General features: G+C 42.1%; 1 protein-coding gene across 1 annotated transcript in view; it reads left to right on the forward strand.

The window, feature by feature from the left end:
* Positions 1-262: 262 nt before the first annotated feature.
* The window catches only part of LOC144891655 (putative serine/threonine-protein kinase MARK-C), a 30,712-nt gene continuing 7,712 nt past the window's right edge, over positions 263-23,262 (forward strand). Inside the window, exons 1-9 of the mRNA XM_078775320.1 lie at positions 263-346; positions 1,191-1,239; positions 6,002-6,067; positions 10,108-10,178; positions 11,645-11,701; positions 12,792-13,028; positions 18,809-18,925; positions 19,099-19,165; positions 20,344-20,498. Coding sequence (XP_078631446.1) covers positions 344-346; positions 1,191-1,239; positions 6,002-6,067; positions 10,108-10,178; positions 11,645-11,701; positions 12,792-13,028; positions 18,809-18,925; positions 19,099-19,165; positions 20,344-20,498 — 822 coding nt within the window. The 5' untranslated portion in view covers positions 263-343. The remainder of the gene's footprint in view (positions 347-1,190; positions 1,240-6,001; positions 6,068-10,107; positions 10,179-11,644; positions 11,702-12,791; positions 13,029-18,808; positions 18,926-19,098; positions 19,166-20,343; positions 20,499-23,262) is intronic.

A 23,262-nucleotide genomic window follows, 5' to 3' on the forward strand; every position in this document is an offset into this window, starting at 1 on the left:
GGAATGACCCTTCCTGCCACTCCCGGCGTCTGCGGGTGCGGGTGCCGGTGCAAGAGTGTCGGAAATTTCTTTCTTTGGGAGGAGGGAGACCGAGACGGGAGTGGGGTTGAAATTTGAATTACCCGAAGTATATAAGCGTGATGTATTTATTATACATGCACATAAGTAATACATATTATGTTTTTGCTTCGTGTACGTAACCTTGGTTGTTTTTTTCTATTTATTGGGAGCGATAAAGACAGCGGTGTGTTGCCTATACTATACACCGCCCAAATAAGGGGATGTGTCAGAAGAACGTGCAGCATGCTTGGGACAAGATCACTTGTCGGACAGGCACTCTGCTATGGTAGTAATAATCATAAAGTTAATAACATAACCCCTCCCCCACCCCCTAGCCGCTTCGGTAGGGATGGGGTTATCATATTTGAACTTTCAAAAAACGAGGACACGCTGGAGTGCGACACTCTGGAAACCGTTTATTTTGAGTTTTGAGGGGTTGAAAAGAGTTTCCTTTACATATTGAGCAATCGTATCCGAAGTCTCAATAAGATTAAGTGTCACCCAGACCTCGATTTATTTTGACTGCCATCCACCGTTCTGTCAGTCAAAATACTGAATTATTACTGGAAATATTGTGCTTGTCCGAGTCTTTCCATCGATCATCGATGTTTCGATACGTGAACGCACCCGTTTGTTTGCGAACGGGTACGTTTTTCATGGAAGTCCTTCACGAACTTGCTGTCCATGTCTGACGTGCGACTGAAGGTGCCACAGGAATGTGGAATTTATTGGTTTCATGCTTTAGCGTTCGCCGTATCTGCATTGCATGTTTGCTTCCGGCCTCCCACCCGTGCGTCGTATCCACACACACGGCACACACATGTAACATCCGTACACGTGATTGTGTGGATGTGTGGAATGTGGGACATTTGGTGAATTATAGTCAGATACTGTTTAGATTTTGATGATTTGCGTGTGATATGATTTAACGGATGTTTATATAAATCGTTTAAAATAAAAAAGCCTTCAATTTCTGATATTTTACCTTTTCATTTGGGCCTCCCAATTGAAGCCCCGCCCATAGGGCGGGTCCCGTTGCTGGTATAACAAATGCATGAAATATCCTCACTATGAAAGTCGGGAAGATGGTTGCTCTGTTGTTGACACATTTCTGTGCTGTTTGATTTCAGTTTTTGAAAGAAGCTCATTTGCTCAGTTCCCTAAGCCATCCGAATATCGGTAAGTGTGCATTTCATGGATTACAATACAAATAATCCATTTGGATTTGCCTTTTTTGACATTCGCATGTGACACACCATTCACAGTGCTGAAATCCCACATTCAAATCCCATATCGCCCATCAACCTCTACATTTCCTTGTAATATTCCTATAAAATCATTCCTCTGACAGGACCCAACTGTAAACTGTCAGATTAGTGCTTCGCAGGTTGAACGTTACATTACAAAGTGTGTCGTCCCTTGGATTGATGTTCAGCTGAGTGTCCCATCTGCAAGCATTAGTTGGTGGACATTATAGATCCCCTGATATATGTTGTGAAGTGAGCTTTCACCGGCACCCTGAACAAATTGCAAATGCCTGCGATAACCACCTTCTGTATCCGGTTTATAAAAGACTAAAGCAAATGCCATCTCAAAGGAACAAATTCCTCCTTTTACCAAGTCTTACCAGGTACGGTACCTACTACACCTACCAACTACCTAACCCACTGATGCCATCGTGATGGGTAAAATAGTGGCAAGAGGCTTTGGCTTCGCCGGCTCATTGCGGCTTTGCAGTCGGGTACTAGTAGTAGTAGTAGTAGTAGTAGTAGTAGTCGTAGTAGTATGACATGATGTGGAGCCAAAGCCTAGCCTATGACATGACACTGAAGAGCCGAGCTCTTGCTTGAGACGGACGAAGTGACGGGCAAGACACAAACTCGTCCGAGAAGATGTTTATTGTAAAACCCAACTCAGGAACTCCGTCAAAGCCCATTTATCGGGCTGCATATATATCACAACCAGAAAGCACAACCGAAACCGAAAGCCACGCCTCTTAGGCGAGGCGTGTTTCGGTGGTCACGTGACCGACAGGTGCAAAGGATGGTAACCGCACGCACGGCACGCTTTGGTGGTCACGTGACCAGCCACCCCGGCGCCGAGGTTGTCCGCCGGTGACGTCACCGGCTGGAGCAAGGAGATTCTGCTGCTGGTCTCGCTTGGGGGACCCATGGGTCGCTACAACACAACATATATCAGGGGAGCTATAATGTCCACCAACTAATGCTTGCAGATGGGACAAAAGTTTACTCACCTGTATCAGTGTACAACGTAATGAACATGAGCATGAGGACTTCTGTAGATAATTAATTATATACCATTCATTGATTTGTTATCCATCATGTCATACTACGACGACTACTACTACTACTACGACTACTACTACTACTACTATTACTACTAGTACCCGACTGCAAAGCCGCAATGAGCCGGCGAAGCCAAAGCCTCTTGCCACTATTTTACCCATCACGATGGCATCAGTGGGTTAGGTAGTTGGTAGGTGTAGTAGGTACCGTACCTGGTAAGACTTGGCAAAAGAGAAGAGCAGACAGTCCTCCCCAATACCTACATACAATAAATGTCACAAGAAGCTTAAGGAAGTAACTATACGATGTGCTAGCTTAGGGCCTATTTTAAGAAATTTTAACTGGGCTTAATATACGTTTTCACAGCATGTGTGTAGTCTTCTAACTTCAGTCGCTGTCAGGACTGGTTCTCTCCGGGCACTGCGGCTTCCTCCACCAGAAGAAGTTAGCTTGCAGTAAGATCAGTGCCGACAGATCAGACGATAGCGCCGTTTCAATGGCAATGTGTGGCTGTCGTTAATCAAACCGTGTCGCTGGCGCTGATTGGCTGACCTAAGCTGATCGCTGATTGGTCAGCTCACAAAATTTCGCAAATTCAGACCTAAAATGACACCATTTGCATTCTGGATGAGATTAAAATTTATAAAATTTCCTTCTTGATTAATTCGGTGAATTCCGTCTCGACTTCGGATATTTCCGGCCGTGAAAAACTATCCCCTACTGCCGCGATATTTCTAAAAAATAATTCTTCGTCAATTTTAGAATATTTGACGCCGTTTTCAGCCTCCAAAACGCGTAATACGCTTCTTTGAAGTATTTTTTCAAATGCTCGAATCTCATTGGTTCCGGTGTTTGGTGACGATTTTCGTTGAAGACAACCAGGCCCGTGCGGGCCGAGGTTGGTCTTAAAGTATTTTAATTACAAATTAGAGGTGCATAAGATTGTGAATCAAACAAAGACGGGTGAAACAAACTCCTATGGAACTTTTTTTCAAATTTGTTATGCATACTTCCGCATCCGCAAGATGGCGGCCTCCATTGAGCAATTTGGTGTGTCAAATCTTCGAAATTCTCAAGCCAAGAGATCCAGCATAATCTGTTTTTTCAGCATAATACGTACGCGTTCATTGACAACACCGGCTTCGCCGGCTACTACTACTATTACTACAACTACTATTACTACTACTATTACTACAACTACTACTACTATTATTACTACTACTACTATTATGACTACTACTATTACTACTACTATTACTAATACTACTACTACTATTACTACTACTCTTATTACTACTACTACTACTCCTACAATTACTATTACTACTACTATTACTACTACAGCGCTTTTACAGTTGCTATTATTCTCACCATCCTGTGGGGTCAGCTCGGGAAAGTTTGTTGCCCAAGTCTGAAAAGACAGCTGCCCAGACTACGTAGTTGATCAACGGAGGTGGCAGGAATTTCCATTCCGTTCATGGTGGTGATGATTACTGACACACTCATGTTGTGGGAGTCCTCCAGCTTGATGCTGTGGGGTCTTTAACGTCCACCAACGCCGGCTACTACTACTATTACTACAACTACTATTACTACTACTATTACTACAACTACTACTACTATTATTACTACTACTACTATTATGACTACTACTATTACTACTACTATTACTACTACTACTACTACTATTACTACTACTCTTATTACTACTACTACTACTCCTACAATTACTATTACTACTACTATTACTACTACAGCGCTTTTACAGTTGCTATTATTCTCACCATCCTGTGGGGTCAGCTCGGGAAAGTTTGTTGCCCAAGTCTGAAAAGACAGCTGCCCAGACTACGTAGTTGATCAACGGAGGTGGCAGGAATTTCCATTCCGTTCATGGTGGTGATGATTACTGACACACTCATGTTGTGGGAGTCCTCCAGCTTGATGCTGTGGGGTCTTTAACGTCCACCAACGGCCAATGATGGCAGATGGGTCCTCTGGCCTGATGTGCTTCCGATGGATAGAACACCATGCATGTCCAAATACCAAGTTGCAGTTTATAGCTGGGCCAAGATTTGAACCCGAGCGACACATCTCAACGGCAACTGCGCATCCCTCTAATCCATCCTGCCAGCCCTCATCTTGAGATCTTCCCTTTTGGTTCATTGAACGTGCAAGCAGACGCGTGGTTTTTCTGTTCTCTGCTTGGTTTTTAAATCCATTTTGAAGTTTGTCGTTTTCTGTCATCACCATACTCTCCAGAATATTCGAGTTCATTTAAGGGCCTATTTTTGTATGCTTACTCGAGGCTTGTATAAGACCTAACACATATAACGTATAATAAAGGGAGCGGGAGACAAGAGGGGTAGGGAAGGAAGCACAACAACAATTGGGAAAAGGGACATCAGGAGATCTGTGGAAGAGAGATGGCAGGAGTGGGGTACACAGGATAAACAAGTTGGAACCTGCAGGGGATTTCAGGAAAGAAAACAGGGAATTTGAAGGAGGTGGATTTGAGATAGATTAAGGGGGGGGGGGGGGCGGGGGTAGAAAATATCAAGGTTTTGGATAGGGGAAGATATGAGATGGTGGTGAACAGCTGTTTTGAAGACCTGGAGGGAGGAGAGGGATTGAAGAGAGCGTGAGAGTTTGTTCGAGAGGCAGGAAAAAAGAGGAATGAAAGGGTGAAGGTGAGCAGTGATTCTTGATTTTGCAGTTTCACCAGATGTTACTAGCAGACCTTGTGTATCCTGCAGGGATATTTGGGGGACAGAGCACAGACAGCAGGGGGAAAAAGGCTTGAGAGGAGTCGGTGGAAGACAGAAACCACCTTGTAATTTTATCCAGGTCTGCAGAGAGTGAAAAGGCTGCAGACTGCCGATCTGAGGGATGAGGTATGGAGCAGCAGAGGGTGGAGTCATCAGCAAAGATGTAGAGAGGATTTTCCAGAGAGTCGGAGAGATCTTGGATGAAGATAAGAAAAAGCACAGGGCCCAGAACACTGCCTTGAGGAACTCCACCCTGGACAGGAAGAGATGAGAGAATTTCATTTAGTGTCCTTTTCATGCCTACTCTAAAATGAAAAGATTCAAGATTCTAAAAATTCAAGAGAAAAATTCTAAAAAGCCTGGTGTTGGCTCAGTGGTTAGGGTGCCGGCTTGGGATCCTACGATCCTGGGTTCGAATCCCGGTCGATCGCTGAATTAACGCCAGGGGGGTTGACTCAGCCTGTCATCCTTCCGAGGTCGGCAAATTGAGTACCAGCTTGCTGGGATGAATGATCACGGTGTGTACCCCGATTTAGAATAGGTACACCGTATCCCTGCGCATCGTAAGAGGCGACCAAGGGTTGGCGTCAGGAAGGGCATCCGGCCATAAAAACATTGCCTCAAACAGGGAACCATGATTGTCATGGGGCCCGCAAGGCCAACCCCCGCTCTAGCGGGGAAGATGGCCTTAAAACGATCATTCATTCATTCTAAAATGAACGCATCAGTTTATGATTGTGTTAGGAAATATGAAAACTTTAATTGAGAAACAACATTTCTGAAACACAGTTAAAGGCAAAACGGGGAAAGAGAACTTCGGAATGAGCTTTCTAATGTTTATCTTATTTCCACTCTGCTATTCCCACGTAGTTAAAGTGTTGGGTGTGAAGCAGTATGAAGATCACTGTTTCATGGTCACTGAGTTTGTATTAGCAGGTGAGTTTCCCTTTTTCATTGTTCTTTGTTGACATTGTTCTGCTGTTGTTTGAACCCATGTAATACTGCATGTGTAATCTTAAATCATTTTGACTTTCTTTGTTTCGTGGCTTCATTTGTACACCAATCTGCTCAATGCACAATAAATATAATATTGAATCCACCACACATCAGCTGATATAACTTAATGGAAAACATTATTAAGATGATATGGAAAACATTATTACCATTAATACAAGGCGGTTATGTTTTCACCCCTGCCCGATTGTCTATTTGTTTGTGAGCAGGATATTTCAAACAGTTGTAGATGGATTCGGACGAAATTTGGTTGACAGGTTTGGGTGTCTGACAAAGACGAATTGATTCAATTTTGGTGAAGATCCGGACCACAACTTTATCCCGGAGATCTTTTGAAAGCTCCTTGGTACTCATAGTTGAGTCTTTGCTGTGAAATGCACGACCCAGCAAAAAAACTACCAACAGGAAGAGCTGATTTTATTCTAAAATAATCAGAATCACTACAATTGAACACAGGTGAAGGCCATTTAACTTGGTGTATGATTTTGAACGTGATTGGTTTCACCTGAGCTAATTTACAATTGCTGTTATGAGGGGGGTGAACATTTATTCAAACAAGATATTCTCGTTTTGTATTTTAAATAAATTTTCTGAAATTTGCCGAATTTGTTTTTTATTTGGAAGTTGTGGGGTACGATGTAGGATTTCTAAATAAAGGTGGAAAAAGTCTGATTTAATGCATTTGCATTCCAGGCGACAAGGCAACAAAAGGTGAAAAATTTGAAAGGGGTGTAGATTTTCTACAGGCACTATATATTGCACAATATTTCAATAAGTTATGGACGGATTATAACAAAACAAGGTGGAAGGATTGGGTAGATGACAAGAAAAAGGTGATTAGATTTTGGTTCAGGTCTGGATCCAGATCCGGCCTATCAGTGGGTTACAAAACGTAAACTGTTTAGCCTGGTGAAGATATGCTTTGTATGAGTTTGTACAACTGCTGTGAGGTTTGGATTATTATCTTTTCTTACATCAGGCTACTTTTAATGTATGTGCTGATTAAATCCTGGGCTTTAGAACCTTTCACATGAAGCAACAGAAAAAAATGTGAATTTTCTTTTCAGTGAATTGTGTTATGTCCGGATAAATTAACATGCTCCGGATGTCGGGTAGGAACCATCATCATGTAGTAAGTTTTGTTTAGCCGGTTGTCACGTAAGAGTGAATAATTGTGGCCATACGAGGATGGCCCTTGTGTTAACTCGTTGTAGGGATTATGTTAATTCCCCTGTTCATCAAACCTCAGTGATCTATCCTTTATCCTTTTTGGCACCGCACCATAGACACCAGTTAGAATGGACATTAAACCACACTAAATAACAATAAAAACCACCAGGAAGCCAGGACATTGAGCACTGCCGCGAATTACACCATTGGGAAGCACACATCGAGGTCGAGCAGGCCGAAGACACGCCCCGAGGAGCCGTGATTGGCCAGGGCAGAGTAAGAAGGCACTCGCTGATTGGTAGAGAGAAGGGCGAGCAAGAAGCGATGCGCTGATTGGTGGAGAGCTGGACAATAGTGGTGGCCTGTGGTCATTGGAAGAGAAGCACCGATGATGTCATGACCCAACGTTAAAATAACTCTCGGACCGACATTTTCTCTCTTGCCTTTTACCCTTCACAGCGGAGGGGAGGGCGGAAGGGGTTGGAGGGGGGAAAAGCGGTTGGAGGTGGGGAAGGGGGAGGGATAGGGGGCAGGGGGAGGGAGGGGGGGAAGGGGCAGGGAGGTGGGGAAAGGGGAGGGAAGGGGGGGAGGGGGGAAGGAGGGAAGGGGGGGAGAGGGGAGGGAGGGGAAAGGAGGCAAGAGAGGAAGGGGGTTCATGTATATGCTGGTGGGTGAATGTGGCGTTCATCACATTTCTGCGTTTGAGTTAAGTGTTGCGGATCAGGAAGAAGAAGAAGCCGCACTACCAAATTCGCACACTTCCGGAATAGTTTGATTTATTTGTATTCAGATGTCTGGTGATTGTTTTGTATTTATTTATGCGAATGTGTACTTGTATATAACTGTCATTAATTTAAAAAGGCTTAGGTACTGTCGAGCGATTATTATTATTATTATTATTATTATTATTTTTATATATATATTTTTAAATTTTTTGGCCGTAAACACCCCCAGGCACTCACTGATGAACCTCTGAAAGTTTGATGAAGATCCGTTCAGCCATCTCTGAATAAAACGCAGACACACAAAAACTGAACACACACACACACACACACACAGACGACTCGCGTTTATATATATATATATAGATTTGTCCGTTATGTCTGGTGTGAAGGATCCCATAGGAATTTAGTTTGACCATCGCGTTTCTCTTGTTATCGGTATTTTCTTTCAAAAAAATCCTTTTGTTAATTTCCTTGTACATTTTAAACCCGTTTTGTTTGAGTTTATTTTTCGCAGGTTCGGGAACTGTCGGCGAACAACAGGTCCGGCGGACAACCCTTCATCTTCCCCTCCCCTTTATTCCCCCGCATATATAAAGTCCACATTTGATCGTCGCCCCAGAGTTAAAGCTTGCCCCGCTAATCTGTTTCCTGGTAAAGATTTTAATCGCCAGGAACGCGACAATACGTAGGTTACAGCCTGCATGTTGTAAACAATTGTCTGTGACCACTGTCTTGTGTTGTGCACCATTTTATTTTTGTGTGGCATGAGGTTCAACCTTCTGTAGCCAATAACATTAATGCAGGTGGCCCCCAGGGTTCTGTGTTGCGGCCTAATCGGTGACATGAGGCCGCCTGAGATGAACTCCCAAAACACTGAGTGGAGGCATCCTGCACGCATCACTGCTTGGCTTTCCATAAAGTCCAACATCATGAAAATCGGAGGAAACTTATTCCAAGCTATGATCAAAAAGATTTGTTTTGTTAATTAGGTCACAATCTTAAAAAGTAGGTTGTGGACACTAATGAAATATCAGGTGCACAACTTCAATGCAGGTGCACTATTATGATGCAAGGACATTTTGGAAGGCCAAGTGGTCTTTGAGAATCCGCATTGGCAAAATTGCACGATGACGAAAAACATGTTTGTTTTTTTCAGACCGCCATTTGACGTTGACCTTTACTTCGGAGGGGTATGATGTAAATAAAGTGTAAATGCGTCTTGCTATAGGACATCTAGAGAGGGAAATTTCATTCTGATTGGACAAGCCTCTGTCGAGTTATGGTGAAAATGTTAAAATGACTATAAATTAGGTCACGACCTTAAAATTAGGGCAAGGTCAAAAACAATTATCGAAAACCCACACACTTTGTATTGCCATCATCAATGCAAAATTTCATTCCACAAGTCCCTGCTCTGAGCTACAGTTCCGGAATTGGCAGAAAAAGGGAGAAAAACCTAAATGGTGGTTTGGTACTACTCAGGATGAAAGAAACTCTGGGGTACCATTACAATTAGAAGCACTAACTGTGGAAAGAAACCCTACAACAGGTATAGGCCTCCCCCTATCCTATGGGGGTGGGGGTGTTTAATAAATACCAAAATGGGAATGGGGCACAGTAAGTGAACAAAAGAGCAGCTGGAATAGAAATTACAAAACACTTTTGCGAACATTGTTCATGAAATACGTGATGAATTCCAGTTAATAATCAATCCAGGTCATTTTTGTCACATTATTGTCTCCCTCAAGCAAGTTATACAGGAAGTGACCTCAACGCTGGCCAAATGTTGTGGGTAAAACTGAATTTTTGTCTCTGAAGGTTCATGTCTGGCTGTGCCGATGGACAAAATGCACAACGGCTTTTATCAACTAAAAAATGTTAGATTCGCGTTTATCTACCACCGTGGGACATGAGGGGCAACTGCCATTTTGAGCATTAGTCATTCCTTCGTCAGAGGCTCTTATACACGTCATATTTGCACATACATTTCCACTTTTAAAGGGCTCGTCTTCCCTGTTGTGATGTGATGATGATGGCTTCCTTCCATGATTCTATTATTGTTTACAGATACACTCAGCAGCATGCTCAGGGCTCAAGTAAAATTTTCAGAAGAGCTCCTCAAGCCCATCATTCGTCAGGTGAGCATAATCACATGATGATTTACTTACTTTCCAAATAATTACCTCCGCCACCAAAGGTGGATGGAGGTTATGGTTTCACCCCTGTCTGTCTGTCCGTTTGTGAACAAAATATCTCAAAAAGTTGTGGACGGATTCAGACGAAATTTGGCAGAGTGTATGCGACAAGGACGAAATGATTAGATTTTGGGGAAGATCCGGATTCAGATCCGGCTATAAGAATTTTTTAAGTGATTCTTCACCATTGGGAGATCGGGCCAAAAACGATACATAGCAGGATATCTCAAACGGTTGTGGACGGATTCGGACGAAATATGGTGGACCGGTTGGGTGTCTGACAAGGACGATTCGATTTTGGTGGAGATCTGAATATGGATTCGTATATGAGAATTATTTAATTTTTAAGCGATTCTTCACCATTGAGAGATAGGGCCAAAAACGATACATCGCGGGATATCTCAAAAGTTATAGATGGATTTGGACGAAAGTTGGTGAACAGGTTGTGTGTGTGACAATTAAGAAACAATTCAATTTGGGTGAAGATCCGGATCCGGATCCCGTTAGTATAATTTGTTAAGTGATTCCTCACCATTGGGAGATAGGGCCAGAAACGATACCAAGCAGGATATTTCAAAAAGTTGTGGACGGATTTGGACGAAACTTGGTAGACCGGTTGGGTGTCTGACAAGGACAAATATATATTTAATTTTGGTGAAGATCTGATGATAAATTCGGACATGAATATTATTTAATTTTAAAATGATTCTTCACCATTGGGAGATATGGCCAAAAACGATACCTAGTAGGATATCTCAAAAAGTTGTGGACGGATTTGGACGAAACTTGAAAGACCGGTTGGGTGTCTGACAAGAACAAATATATTCAATTTTGGTGAAGATCTGATGATAAATTCGGACCTGAATATTATTTAATTTTAAAATGATTCTTCACCATTGGGAGATATGGCCAAAAACTATACATAGCAGGATATCTCAAAAAGTTGTGGACGGATTTGGACGAAACTTGAAAGACCGGTTGGGTGTCTGACAAGGACAAATATATTCAATTTTGGTGAAGATCTGAAAATAAATTCGGACATGAATATTATTTAATTTTAAAATGATTCTTCACCATTGGGAGATATGGCCAAAAACTATACATAGCAGGATATCTCAAAAAGTTGTGGACGGATTGGATGAAACTTGGTGCAGGTTGTGTGCGTGACATGGACGATTCGATTCGATTTTGGTAAAGATCCGGATCCGGATTCAGCTAGTAGAATTTTTAAAGTGATTCTTCACCATTGAGTGATATGGCCAACCATGTGGAGGTTTGCTCTCTACTGAGTGCCGTTATAGATTGCTTTGAAATTGGGTCTAGCAGATTGACCAACATGATTTTGAAAACTATCAAACGCTTGATTTATAAATCCATCCCATAACCTTTTGTATTTGCTTTTCTTCCAGGCTGCATCCGCGTTTGATTACATGCACAACATGAATGTTGCACATGGAGATATAAAGGTAAAAAAAAAACTGTGCTAATTACCATGGAAACCTAGAAGGATGTATTTAGTAACAAAGAAAGAGTTTCTTTTTTGTCACAAGGAACTGTATTTCAAACAATTTGAAGAATCTCATTTGCCACCACAACAGCATTTATGAAATAAATAAAATGTTTGTATAGATGTTTATGTTATGTGTGTGTTTGGATTTTGAAATTGGATTTGAAATTGGATGAAATTGGAAATATTGAAATTGGATTGAATTATAAGTTATAATTATAATTATAAGTTAAGATTACAATTATAAGTAATCGTCATAAATTGTGGCAAGACTCGATTTTGCTTATGTATCGTGGAAGAATCGAATTATTCCTTAAAATCCGTTGGACTTGGGTTTATGAATCTGAAGGTGGGATGAGACCATTTTAAAGATAAGAGGTGATCACTGACGGGTAACATACTGGGTAACATTGAAGCTGAATATCATCAACACCACCCCATGATCCGATAAATGCTGACAAGTACTTTTGGGAGTGAAACAGTACATCACTTCGAATCCAAGGCCGACATTGATGGCCTCGACCTAGATGTACGCACACACCTTTCTAAGCTGTCCAGCCGAAGTTCGAATCCCGACCCAGCTCTAAACTGTCATTGTGGTGTTTCACAGGCAGGGTGATTCATAGGCAGTTATCATTGGGGAGAGGAACAAACTATGTGTACAATTTTTTAAAATCCCATATATGACTCAATTATTGCTGTTATGCTCTGTGTGAAACCACTAGTCCAGCAATTGATATGTTGCAAATCAAACCCAGACAAGAACACTCACAGTGAAGTACGCGCTACCTCTGCACCATCCTGTCAGACCATTTGTATTCATATACATCACTTGAAATTTGATGCGAGTGCAAAAAATAACTTAAATCTCATAGGATGTACATGTTATAATAAAAAATAGTTGGGATCAAATACTGCAGGTGTGAAACACAATTTCAGACTAACAATGGCTTCGTTGAATGTGTCCGTCCTGTTGAGTTATCTCATGTTTGAACTTTCAGCCTGTGTCCATCCCTTGACTAATACATTTTTCTGCATCTATTTTGTAGCTTGCAAACCTCCTCTATAGTGAAGCAGCGGTGCTGAAGGTCGTCGATTTTGGAACGGCCACTACATTTGAACGTGGAAAGTTGATACGATATCGAGGTGGAACAATATCCTATATGTCTCCTGAAATGGTCCAGCGAAAGAATTATTATGGTCCAGCAGCTGACGTGTGGGCCCTGGGTGTAACGTTGCACACCTTGTTAAATAGAGAGTACCCTTTCAAAAAAGATGAACTTAAGGTGAGCAATAAAATCGATGCCTTCATAATGATCATTATATATCCTTATTTTTGTGTAAGTGTGCTTCGTTTTTTGTTTTTTTGTACACTGAATCGAGGCTCGTGAAAGAGCTAACATTTATTTCACAAACAAATCAACCAGACAAACAAGATATATAAAAAGAGGGAGCGGAAGACAAGATGGGGAGAGAAGGGGAAGCACACAAACATAACATTTGAGAGCAGGGAGATGTGTGGGAGGGAGAGGGCTTGGAGGGAGGAAGCGTGGGAAAGGGGGGGGGGGGGGTGGGAGAAGTATAAAACACAAGGACCCCAAGGACTTCCAGGACAGAAGTTGGTATTTCAAAAAAGTGGATTTGGGGTGAAATTAGCGGGGGTAGAAAAGATCAAGGTTTTGGATGAATATGAATGAATGAATGATCGTTTTAAGGCCATTTTCCCCGCTAGAGCGGGGGTTAGCCTTGCGGGCCCCATGACAATCATGGTTCCCTGTTTGAGGCAATGTTTTTATGGCCGGATGCCCTTCCTGGGGGAAGATAAGAGATGGTGGTGAACAGCTGTTTTAAAGACCTGGAGGGTGGAGTGGGATTGAAGAGAGTGAGGGAGTTTGTTCCAGAGGTGGGAGAAAAGAGGAATGAAGGAGTGAAGGTGAGCAGAGAGTCTTGATTTTGGCAGTTTAACCAGAAGAGGGTTGCAGGCAGATCTTGTGCGACCTGTAGGAATATTTGGGGGACAGAGCCACGAGAGAGCTGGGGGGGCAAGGCCAGAGAGGAGTCGGTAGAAGACGGAAAGACCACCAAACTGCCTGCGGTGAGTGAGTGAAAGGCCCTTGGAGTTAGCTTCATCGCGGGAGATTCCAATGATTCTGAACGCTTTGGTTTCAACAGCGTGAAGACGAGCTAGGTGTGAGGCAGGAGCACCAGCCCAGAGGGGAGAGCAGTATTCCATTGAGCTGCGGATGAAAGCCTTGTATGTGGTGAGGAGCTCAGGTGTGCCAAGGAAAGACTTTGCACGACGGAGGATGCCCAGTCAGCGACTGGCTTTGGAGGCCAGATTTGAAATGTGGTTTTCCCAGGAAAGATCATGGCAGATAGTGAGACCCAAAAGCTTGAGTGACAGAACTTCTTGGAGAGGATTATTCAGAAAGTGGATGGGAGGGTTGTCCAGTCAGTCTTTTCGGAGAGACATCGTAAGAGTGTGAGATTTGTCAGAATTGAAGGACATGTTCCACTTGTTTGCCCTGTCTGTGATTTTATCCAGGTCTGCAGAGAGTGAGGAGGCTGCAGACTGCCGATCTGAGGGATGAGGAATGGAGCGACAGAGAGTAGAGTCATCAGCAAAGAGATAGAGAGGATTTTCGAGAGAGTCAGAGAGATCATTGATGAAGACCAGAAAAAGCACAGGGCCCAGAACACTGCCTTGGGGAACTCCAGCCTGAACAGGAAGAGGAGATGAGAGAAACCCATTCAGGGCCACACGTTGACTACAACTAGAGAGGAAGTCAGCCAGCCATGCATGGAGATTTCCATGGATACCAAAGGAGGAGAGTTTGGTAAGCAGAGCAGGATGCCAGACCGTATCGAAGGCACGTGATATGTCAAGGGAGACAGCTCTAATTTCCTGTTTGGCATTGAGGACCTCCATCCATTGTTGAGAAAGCAGAAGCAGCATGTCCAGAGTAGAGTGACCAGGTCTGAAACCAAATTGATGATCAGAGATCAAGCCATTGGAGAAGAGGAAAGATTTCATATCTGAAGCAATGATGGATTCCATGACTTTGCTGATCATTGGGAGAAGGCTGATTGGTCTGTAGTTGCTAGGATTTGTTTTTGCACCTTTTTGTGCAAAGTGGTGAGGTTGGCTGATTTCCAAGCAGATGGAAGATGACCTTGAGCAAAAGAGAGGGTGAAGAGAACAGAGAGAGGGAGTGAAAGAGCAGAAGAACAGGATTTTAGGACCCGTGTTAACAATTCGTTATTATCTTAACAATAATGTCACTGACAAAATCATAAACTAGATGGTATTCATAGAATACTTACCCTGCGCAGTCAACATATTGCGAGCCAACTCTGTTTTTGAACATTTTTTGCTTTGATCCAATATGGCTTCCAGACCACGTGAGCGATGACATCATAAATTTATATTCTCTAATATAATTGCTGCATCGGTCATGCTCAATACATTTCAAACTGATCAGACTAAGCGTTGTCCCTGTCGAATTATGACATCATCGTTAACAACACCTATTCCCCACATGGAGTCCTTTACAATGAGCCATGTTGCACACCGCACCTTTCCTCTGCCATCTCCAGGCGCTGCATTACGTCATTGCCGGGCACCGAAGGGGGCTCGGCAATGACGCACGCTGAAAGGGAGTACTCGGTTTTCACTCTGGTTGTTTGTTTTCTTGCTTTCTTGTTGTACACTGCACCTTTCCGATGCCATCTCCAGGCGCTGCATAACGTCATTGCCGGGCACCGAAGGGGGCTCAGCAATGACGCACGCTGAAAGGGAGTACTCGGTTTTCAGTTTGTTTGCCCAGTTTGCCCAATTTTCAGCCCAGTTTGTTTTCTTTCTTTCTTTCTTTCTTGTTTGCCCGGGCTATATCTCAGCCATCCTTTGAGCTAGGAAGCTGAAATTTCGGCACAATAGTGAGCAAGTCCTTTGTCAAAAACGGTATTTTTTGTTTTTTGATTAATCAATTACTTGAGGAGTTATTTAATTATTAGCGATTAATTAAGTACTTATTTAAGTAATTAAATTTCCTTTCTCTTCTGACCATTATCTCAGGCACCTTTTGAGTTAAGAAGCTGATATTTGGACATGCCAATGACCAGGTGATTTGGCTGCAAAGGCTATTTTTGATTTATTGATTCATCAATTAAATGATTAATTATTGAATTATTCGATTAATGACTAAAAAATTTCCTCAAGTTTTGTTTGTCAACTTCATACAGTGGCAATGTTTTGCTGCTTTGGTCCAGCAAAAATAAATTTATGTTAAATTTACTTTTCAAATACAGTGCCTTCAGAAAGTATTCACACACCTTGACTGTTTTCACATTTTGTTGTGTTACAGTCTGAATTTAAAATGGATCAAATTTTAAGTTTTTGTGACTGATCTACACATGATACCATAATGTTGAAGTGGAATTTTTGTTTGAGAAATTTTTACAAAATAATTAAAATTGCAAAGCTGAAATGTCTTGTCAATAAGTATTCAACCCCTTTGCTATGTCGCTCCAAACTGAGCTCAGGTGCATCCAATTTCCTTTGATCATCCTTGAGATGTCTCTACAACTTGATTGGATTCCACCTGTGGCCAATTCCATTGCTTGGACCTGATTTAGAAAGAAACACACTTTTCTATTCCAGGTCCCACTGCAGACAGTGCATGTCAGAGCAGAAACTACACCATTACGTCCAGGTAACTGTCCGTAGAACTCTGAGATATAATTGTGAGGAGGCATAGATCTGGGGAAGAGTATAAAACAATTTCTAGTGTTGAAAGTTCCTAAGAGCACAGTGAGCTCCATCATTAGGAAATGGAAAGAATATGGAACTACAAAGACTTTTCCTGGAGCTGGCTGTCTGACCAAACTGAGCAACTGGGCAAGAAGGACGTTGGTCAGGAAGGTGACCAAGAACCCAATGACCACTCTGACAGAACTACAGAGTTCATTGGCTGAGATGGGACAACCTGCCGGAAGCACAACAGTCTCTGCAGCACTTCAAAAATCTAGGCTTTATGGGAGAGTGGCCAGACGGAAGCCACTCCTATGAAAAAGGCACATGACAGCATGCATGGAGTTTGTGAAAAGGCACGAGAAAGACTGAGAGCATGAGGCAAAGATTCAGTGGTCTGATGAGGTGAAAATTGGACTCTTTGGCCTGAATGCAAAGCGCTATATCTGGCGGAAACCGAGCACGGTTCATCACCCATCTAACACCATCCCGACCGCAAAGCATGGTGGTGGCAACATCATGCTATGGGGATGCTTTTCAGCGGGAGGGGCAAGGAGACTCGTCAGGATAGAAGGAACAATGAATGGTGCCAAATACAGGAAAATCCTTAAGGAGAACGTACTTCAGAGTGCAAAAGACCTTAGACTGCAAAAGAGATTTACGTTCCAACAACACAATGACCCCAAGCATACAGCCAAGGCTACAATGGAACATGAAAGTTCTTGAGTGGCCCAGCCAAAGGCCAGAATTGAATCCCATTGAGAATCTGTGGAAAGACTTGAAGATTGCTGTTCACCAACACTCCCCATCCAACTTAACCGAGCTTGAGCAAATGTGCAAGGAAGAATGGGAGAAACTCCTCAAATCCAGATGTGCAAAGCTGATACAGACATGCCCAAGAAGATTCAAAGCCGTAATCGCTGCCAAAGGCGCTTCTATGAAGTATTGACTCAGGGGGGTAAATTATATATTTCTGTATTTCATTTTTAATTACTTTGTATGAATTTCTAAAAAAAAAAATTCCACTTTGACATCATGGGGTATTATGTGTCGATCAGCGACAAAAAAAATAATTTCGTCCATTTTAAATTCAAGGTTTAACACAACATAATGTGAAAAAAAAATCGAGGGGTGTGAATGCTACCCTGGCACCAAGTCCTATGTCTGAGTCGCAAGTCAATTTCGACTCCAGTCTCAAGTGCGACTCCAGTCTGAGTTATCGACTCAAATTGCCAACTGTGCTTGTTCCCGACGACTCCAGATAAAAGAGGTTGTACTGTATTAAAATTGTTTTCTTAAATCAGTTTGTGTGGAGAGACGTTATTTTCCCAATATTGGCGTAACTTGAACAAAGGAGGAAAAATTCAGGAAAACCCATGCAGTAAATAGTATTTTTTAACTCATCTGATAATTGGGTGCTGTAGGTAAATTTAATCTTGTATAATATATATTGATCAAAACTTGTGTCCAGCTCGGTTGTATATAAAAACCGAGCTAAAAGTAGTTTGCAGCTAGTTTAATAGAAGCCAACATGCTGCAGGAAGTTTTTAGAGGGGAGGGGGGGGGGGTCATAAACAACAACTGAAGGTGCTTTCCCTTCAAATAAACCTTTTAAAATATATTGGGAATAGATCAACTATTGAAAAATACTCATGCCAGGCGGCAATGAGTCTGGCATTTCAAGGCTGTCTTTCTTTGATGTCAGGCAGCGTGGGGGAGGCTTACAGAGGGAGAACTGCATGTTTACAGCTAATATCTGGGAAATTCAGCCATTGAGGAATGTTGTTGTCTCAGTAACCAACTGGGGTCTCCTTATTGGCTGGATCACAGGGGCCCAACTTTGTGATGTCAATGTTGATATCTCCTCAAGGTCTCCCCCCCCCCCCCCCCCCCTTGCACCTCCTTCTCCTCCCCCCAGCCTCCTGCCTCGGCAATTTCAAACTCACACAAGCTGAACGCTATATAAATGGTTTTTGTACAAGGACTCGTGGAGAAATATATGCTGATGACTCGTGGTCCTGTATTTGTTCATTGTTTCTGAGTATCCGTGTATTTCTGCTGTAATTAAAGTCATACCATGCTTTCTCCCTCTTCTGAAAGAAATAAATGCTTCATATTAAACCACGACAAATGGAGGACAATTAATGTATTCTTCCACAGGGCATAGACCACATGGTTGTGGCCGTAATAGTCCAAGTTACAATTTTGATGGCTTATTGTTGAGATAATTTCACGCAACTTTAGAAATGGTGACTGATTTTTTTTTTTTTCTGAATAGTTTTCTTCCCCTCCCACCCCTGTTTATGCCCTCCCCAGGAACTCCAGAACACTGGACATCTGAACTACAAGCCCCCACCAAGAATTGAACAATCCTGCACTTCTCTTTTGAAATGCATGTTTAGTGACGACCCATCCTTGCGGTTCTCAATGGAGGTGGGTGGCTGTTTCTCAACAAAGTTATTGATGATTTGGTTTGTATTAAAACACTTCTTCAAATTCACCAAATCCTGGTGTGGTGTACTTTGATGGTTTTGCACAGGGACTAACAGGGGGGTGTTTAACTCGTTTAATTTCAGCTGGTACATGTACAGAATTTTGTTTTCCAGGATATTCTTCACCATCCGTGGACGACTGGGCATTCTGAAACAACAGTGCAGGAACTCACAGATAAAGGTTATAAAAAATATCTCATCTTTCTCACTTTACCAATATATAACAATTTTATGTATTTCAGAAAATTCTGTCATTTCAGGTGTTGGGACAAGTTATAAAATCCATAGTATGGAATATTTCGATTCAGTAAAATTAGAGCAGCAGTAAAACCATCTATCCAGTTATTAAGCAGAATCATTCCACTGAACCTTCATTGTCTGGTTAGGATTGTTCCAGAGACTACATTGTAGTTTGGATGCTGGACTGTTCACCCAGTAGGCAAGCCTGAAATACATTCCTTCAATCTCTTGAGACAAGGAAATCTCACCGATTGGATAACCCTACAAACGCTCACTCTACTTGTTCAAACATATATGAAAACTATCCCAACAGGTCACAACATTTCTTCAACCTATTGGCAAATCAAATTCCCAGTATTGATTTGTTCATGTTTAAAACTCACAATGTACACTTTTGTGCGATTTTAAACATTTTTTTCAAGGAATCTGTTAATAGCTTAATTTCTGAGGAGAGGTGAGGTTTGACCCCCAAAATAGGTATTTGCTCTCCTCTCTGAAACGACACACGATTTAGATGAAACTTGACCACAACCTTCATCATCCATGATGTAGCAACGTTTGTTCACAGCATAACAAAAATGAAGGTCTAAGGTGGTTTCACGGTGTGTACCCTGGTTTAGAATAGGTACACCGTATCCCTGGGCATTGTAAGAGGCGACCAAAGGTTGGCGTCAGGAAGGGCATCCGGCCATAAAAAACATTGCCTCAAACAGGGAATCATGATTGTCATGGGGGCCGCAAGGCTAACCCCCGCTCTAGCGGGGAAAAATGGCCTTAAAACGATCATTCATTCATTAATTTTCAAGGTGGTTTGAGGGTGGTCTTAACCCCACAAGATAAGGTATGTGCATTATTTTCTGGGATGAAACTTGACCACAACCTTCATCTCCCACGATGTACTGAAGTTTGTTCACGACATTAAAAAAAATCAGGCGTTTGCCTCCCAAAATAGGTATTTCCTTTCCTTTCCATTACATATTTTGTACGCCATTCACACTTACCAGTGGTTTCCTGGTTCTACCAGGTGTGCCCAGGGTCATTGCCTTTATTTTTTTTTCAAGGAATCTGTTGATAGCTTAATTTCTGAGGTGTCCTCTTCCAACATATTTGGATGTTTAGATGATGAGATTCAAGAAGATAAGGAGGATGTTTCTTTGAGTTCTTCACCTGAAGAACTAGAGAGAAAGAGAATGAAGGGAAATGGTGAACAAAAGTTGGAAAAACAGGAGGAAATAAAAATTGACGATGACAGTCAAAGTGTCCGGCTGTCTGTGGTGAGTAGACAATTCTGGTTTGTTGTTGTGATGATGAAGTGCAACTTATTCATTAAAAACAACCTTCATGAATGTTGCTATGAAAATGGGGTCGTTGGCCAGGATAAATTTGATGTTTGGGTAAATATCTAAGAGGTTTATTGTATCACATGGTGTAATTGTAGAACTTTCAAAGGAGATTGAAGAATCGAGAAGAGTTTGAGAGAGAGAGGGGGATCGGAAGAAATTGAGTTTTAGAAGCATTAAACTTTACTCGATTACATGTGCCCCACTGGGAAATCTTGCCCACATCCGAATTTAAACAGGTGGCTGTGATGAAACGAGATGTAGATCGAGTGAGGGAAGATGGGGCAGATGGGGAAAAACATGGAGGAATGTCATGTCGAGTCATCAGCACACAAGTGCATTTGGTTATTTCTAGAAGAAAAAGGTCAATGATAAAAAGACAAAAGAGTGTGGGAGAAAGGACGGAACCCTGAGGGACGCCGCTGTTGATAAGGAGGGAGGGAGATGTTGAACCATCAACCATTACAGAGATAGAGCGGTCGGAGACAAAGCTCAATACGACAGAGCAGAGTGAAGGAGGAAACCCGAAACAAGGAAGCTTGGATATCAGACCTCAATGCCAAACTCTGTCAAACGCTTTTGAGATATCAAGGCCTACAATGAAGGATTCCCCAAAGTCTCAGAAAAGAGGCCCAGACATTCGTTATGTAAGAAAGGTATCACCGGTAGATCTTGCCTTGCGAAAGCCTAATTGATGGTCAGATGGAAGACTGAGATCCAAGATGGTTGAGAAAATGGTTATTGAGAAGACATTCAAAGACTTTGGAAATAGTAGCAGTCAGAGCAGTGGGATGGTAGTTGGGAGGGTTTGAATGATCACCCTTCTTTAAGATAAACTGTACTAAGGCATGTTTCCTGGAAAGAGGAAAAGTTTGGGTTTTTCAACAAAAACGGAAAATGAGCAAGCACAAGAGCAAGTTCTGAAGCACACACCTTTGAGACACGAAGTGGAGTGCCGTCTTGTTTGTATGCCTTGCATGTGTCCAGAAAGAGGGATACTTTTATGACTCCAGGAAAAGAGATTACAGGGAGTGGCATTGGATTGGTAAGGGGTGCTTCAAAGGGAGATGGAATGTTAAAAAGTCATCCATTGTGAAATTAGATGAGAAAAGAGAACCAAAAATAGATGCTTTATCAGTCTGAGAGACAGCGATAGTACCATCGGAACGGAAAAGCAAAGGAAAGGCAGAGCAACAGAAGTTGTTGGAGATACTTTTGCTTAAGACCAGAAAGATCTATTTGTGGAAAAAGATGAGAGGTTGTCACAATTCTTTTGGAAAAAGGCATGTTTCGCCTCACTAGTAACATGTTTGCAATAATTTCTGGCAGATATGAAAGCTGAATGTGAGTCAGAGGAAGAAGAGTTTTTCCATCTCCGACATGCCGCATCCTTTGCACGAATGGCTGCAGAGCAGGAATTGTTGAACCATCAATTGGTAGGAGAAATTGACTAGAAAGAGAAGGGGATTCAAGCCTCCATTCCTGCAACAATAACTTCAGCTATACGTTCAGCAGAGATAGAGGCATCGCCTCAGGAAAAGCAGTAGTCTTTCCAGGGAATTTTAAATTTTAATTTTTTTAAATTTGATATGTCTTTGTATGTATGATATGATATATGTCTTTGGGGTGTATGATATGTCAAAGGAAATTTGAATTTATGCTTCTTTGAGTAATGGAAAAATTTTCTTTCCATGCTTTCTGACTTTCATGAAATTACTTGCCATAATTGGAGGAATGCGCCATTGCAGAGGTTATCAGATTTGAGCAAAATTCATAGCAACCTCTTGGATACTCTACTGTCACCATATCAAACGCCTTGATCAATTTATCAATTCCATATGCAATGCCTTCATAAGGTGCTTGGCATCATCTGGCGAGACAGAATACCGGACACCTCAATCCTAGACCACTGTCGAATCCAAGGGATTGAGTATTTCCTGATGCAAGCCCAGTTCTGCTGGTCAGGACACCAGACACGCATGGAAGACCATAGAATCCCGAGCGCTTTTCTATGGACAACTTATATTTGGTAAATGGTCACTTGGTGGACAAAGGAAGTTAGGGTGTCCTTAAGTTGACAGTCAAGTCTTGCGCCATTGCAGTTATCACCTGGTAACATCAGGCCACAAACAAGTCAGCTTGGCGTAACATCTGCCACAAAGGGCTGGACCACTTTGAATGTGAGAGACTTGCTATCGAGAAACAGCGGAGGCAAGAAAGGAAAACCTGCCAACGTCCATCTCTGCAAGGACCAGTCTATACTTGCGATGTTTGCGGTACCCTCTGTGGGCCCCGCATTGGACTATAAATACAGCCATTGCACGACACACAATGCTTCGGATCACACGAACGAAGGGAAGACATTCCTCCAAAACGATGACTCACACCATCATTGTTTTCAAAACAAGCTAAGGTTAAGGTGATGTTACGGGTCTTTGTGAAGGTATAATCTCTGAAGTTAATGATGTGTTTAAATACTTCGTTTAAATAAATACTTAGTTGTTTTTGTATTACTTATCTATCAGATGTTGATTTTTATTTTGTATTACTTTGTGAGACTTTCCTTCAGGTGTTGTTAGATGTTAGCATATAAAAGTTTGACTATTCTTCAAGTTTTACTGCATTAACAGTTCATTATGTCGTGTGAACACATTATTGTGATGCGACTTGTCACTCCTTGACAGTAACATTCACTTTT

This window comes from Myxine glutinosa, chromosome 4, assembly GCF_964187855.1.
Source record: "Myxine glutinosa chromosome 4, kmMyxGlut1.1, whole genome shotgun sequence".
NCBI lineage: Eukaryota > Metazoa > Chordata > Myxini > Myxiniformes > Myxinidae > Myxine > Myxine glutinosa.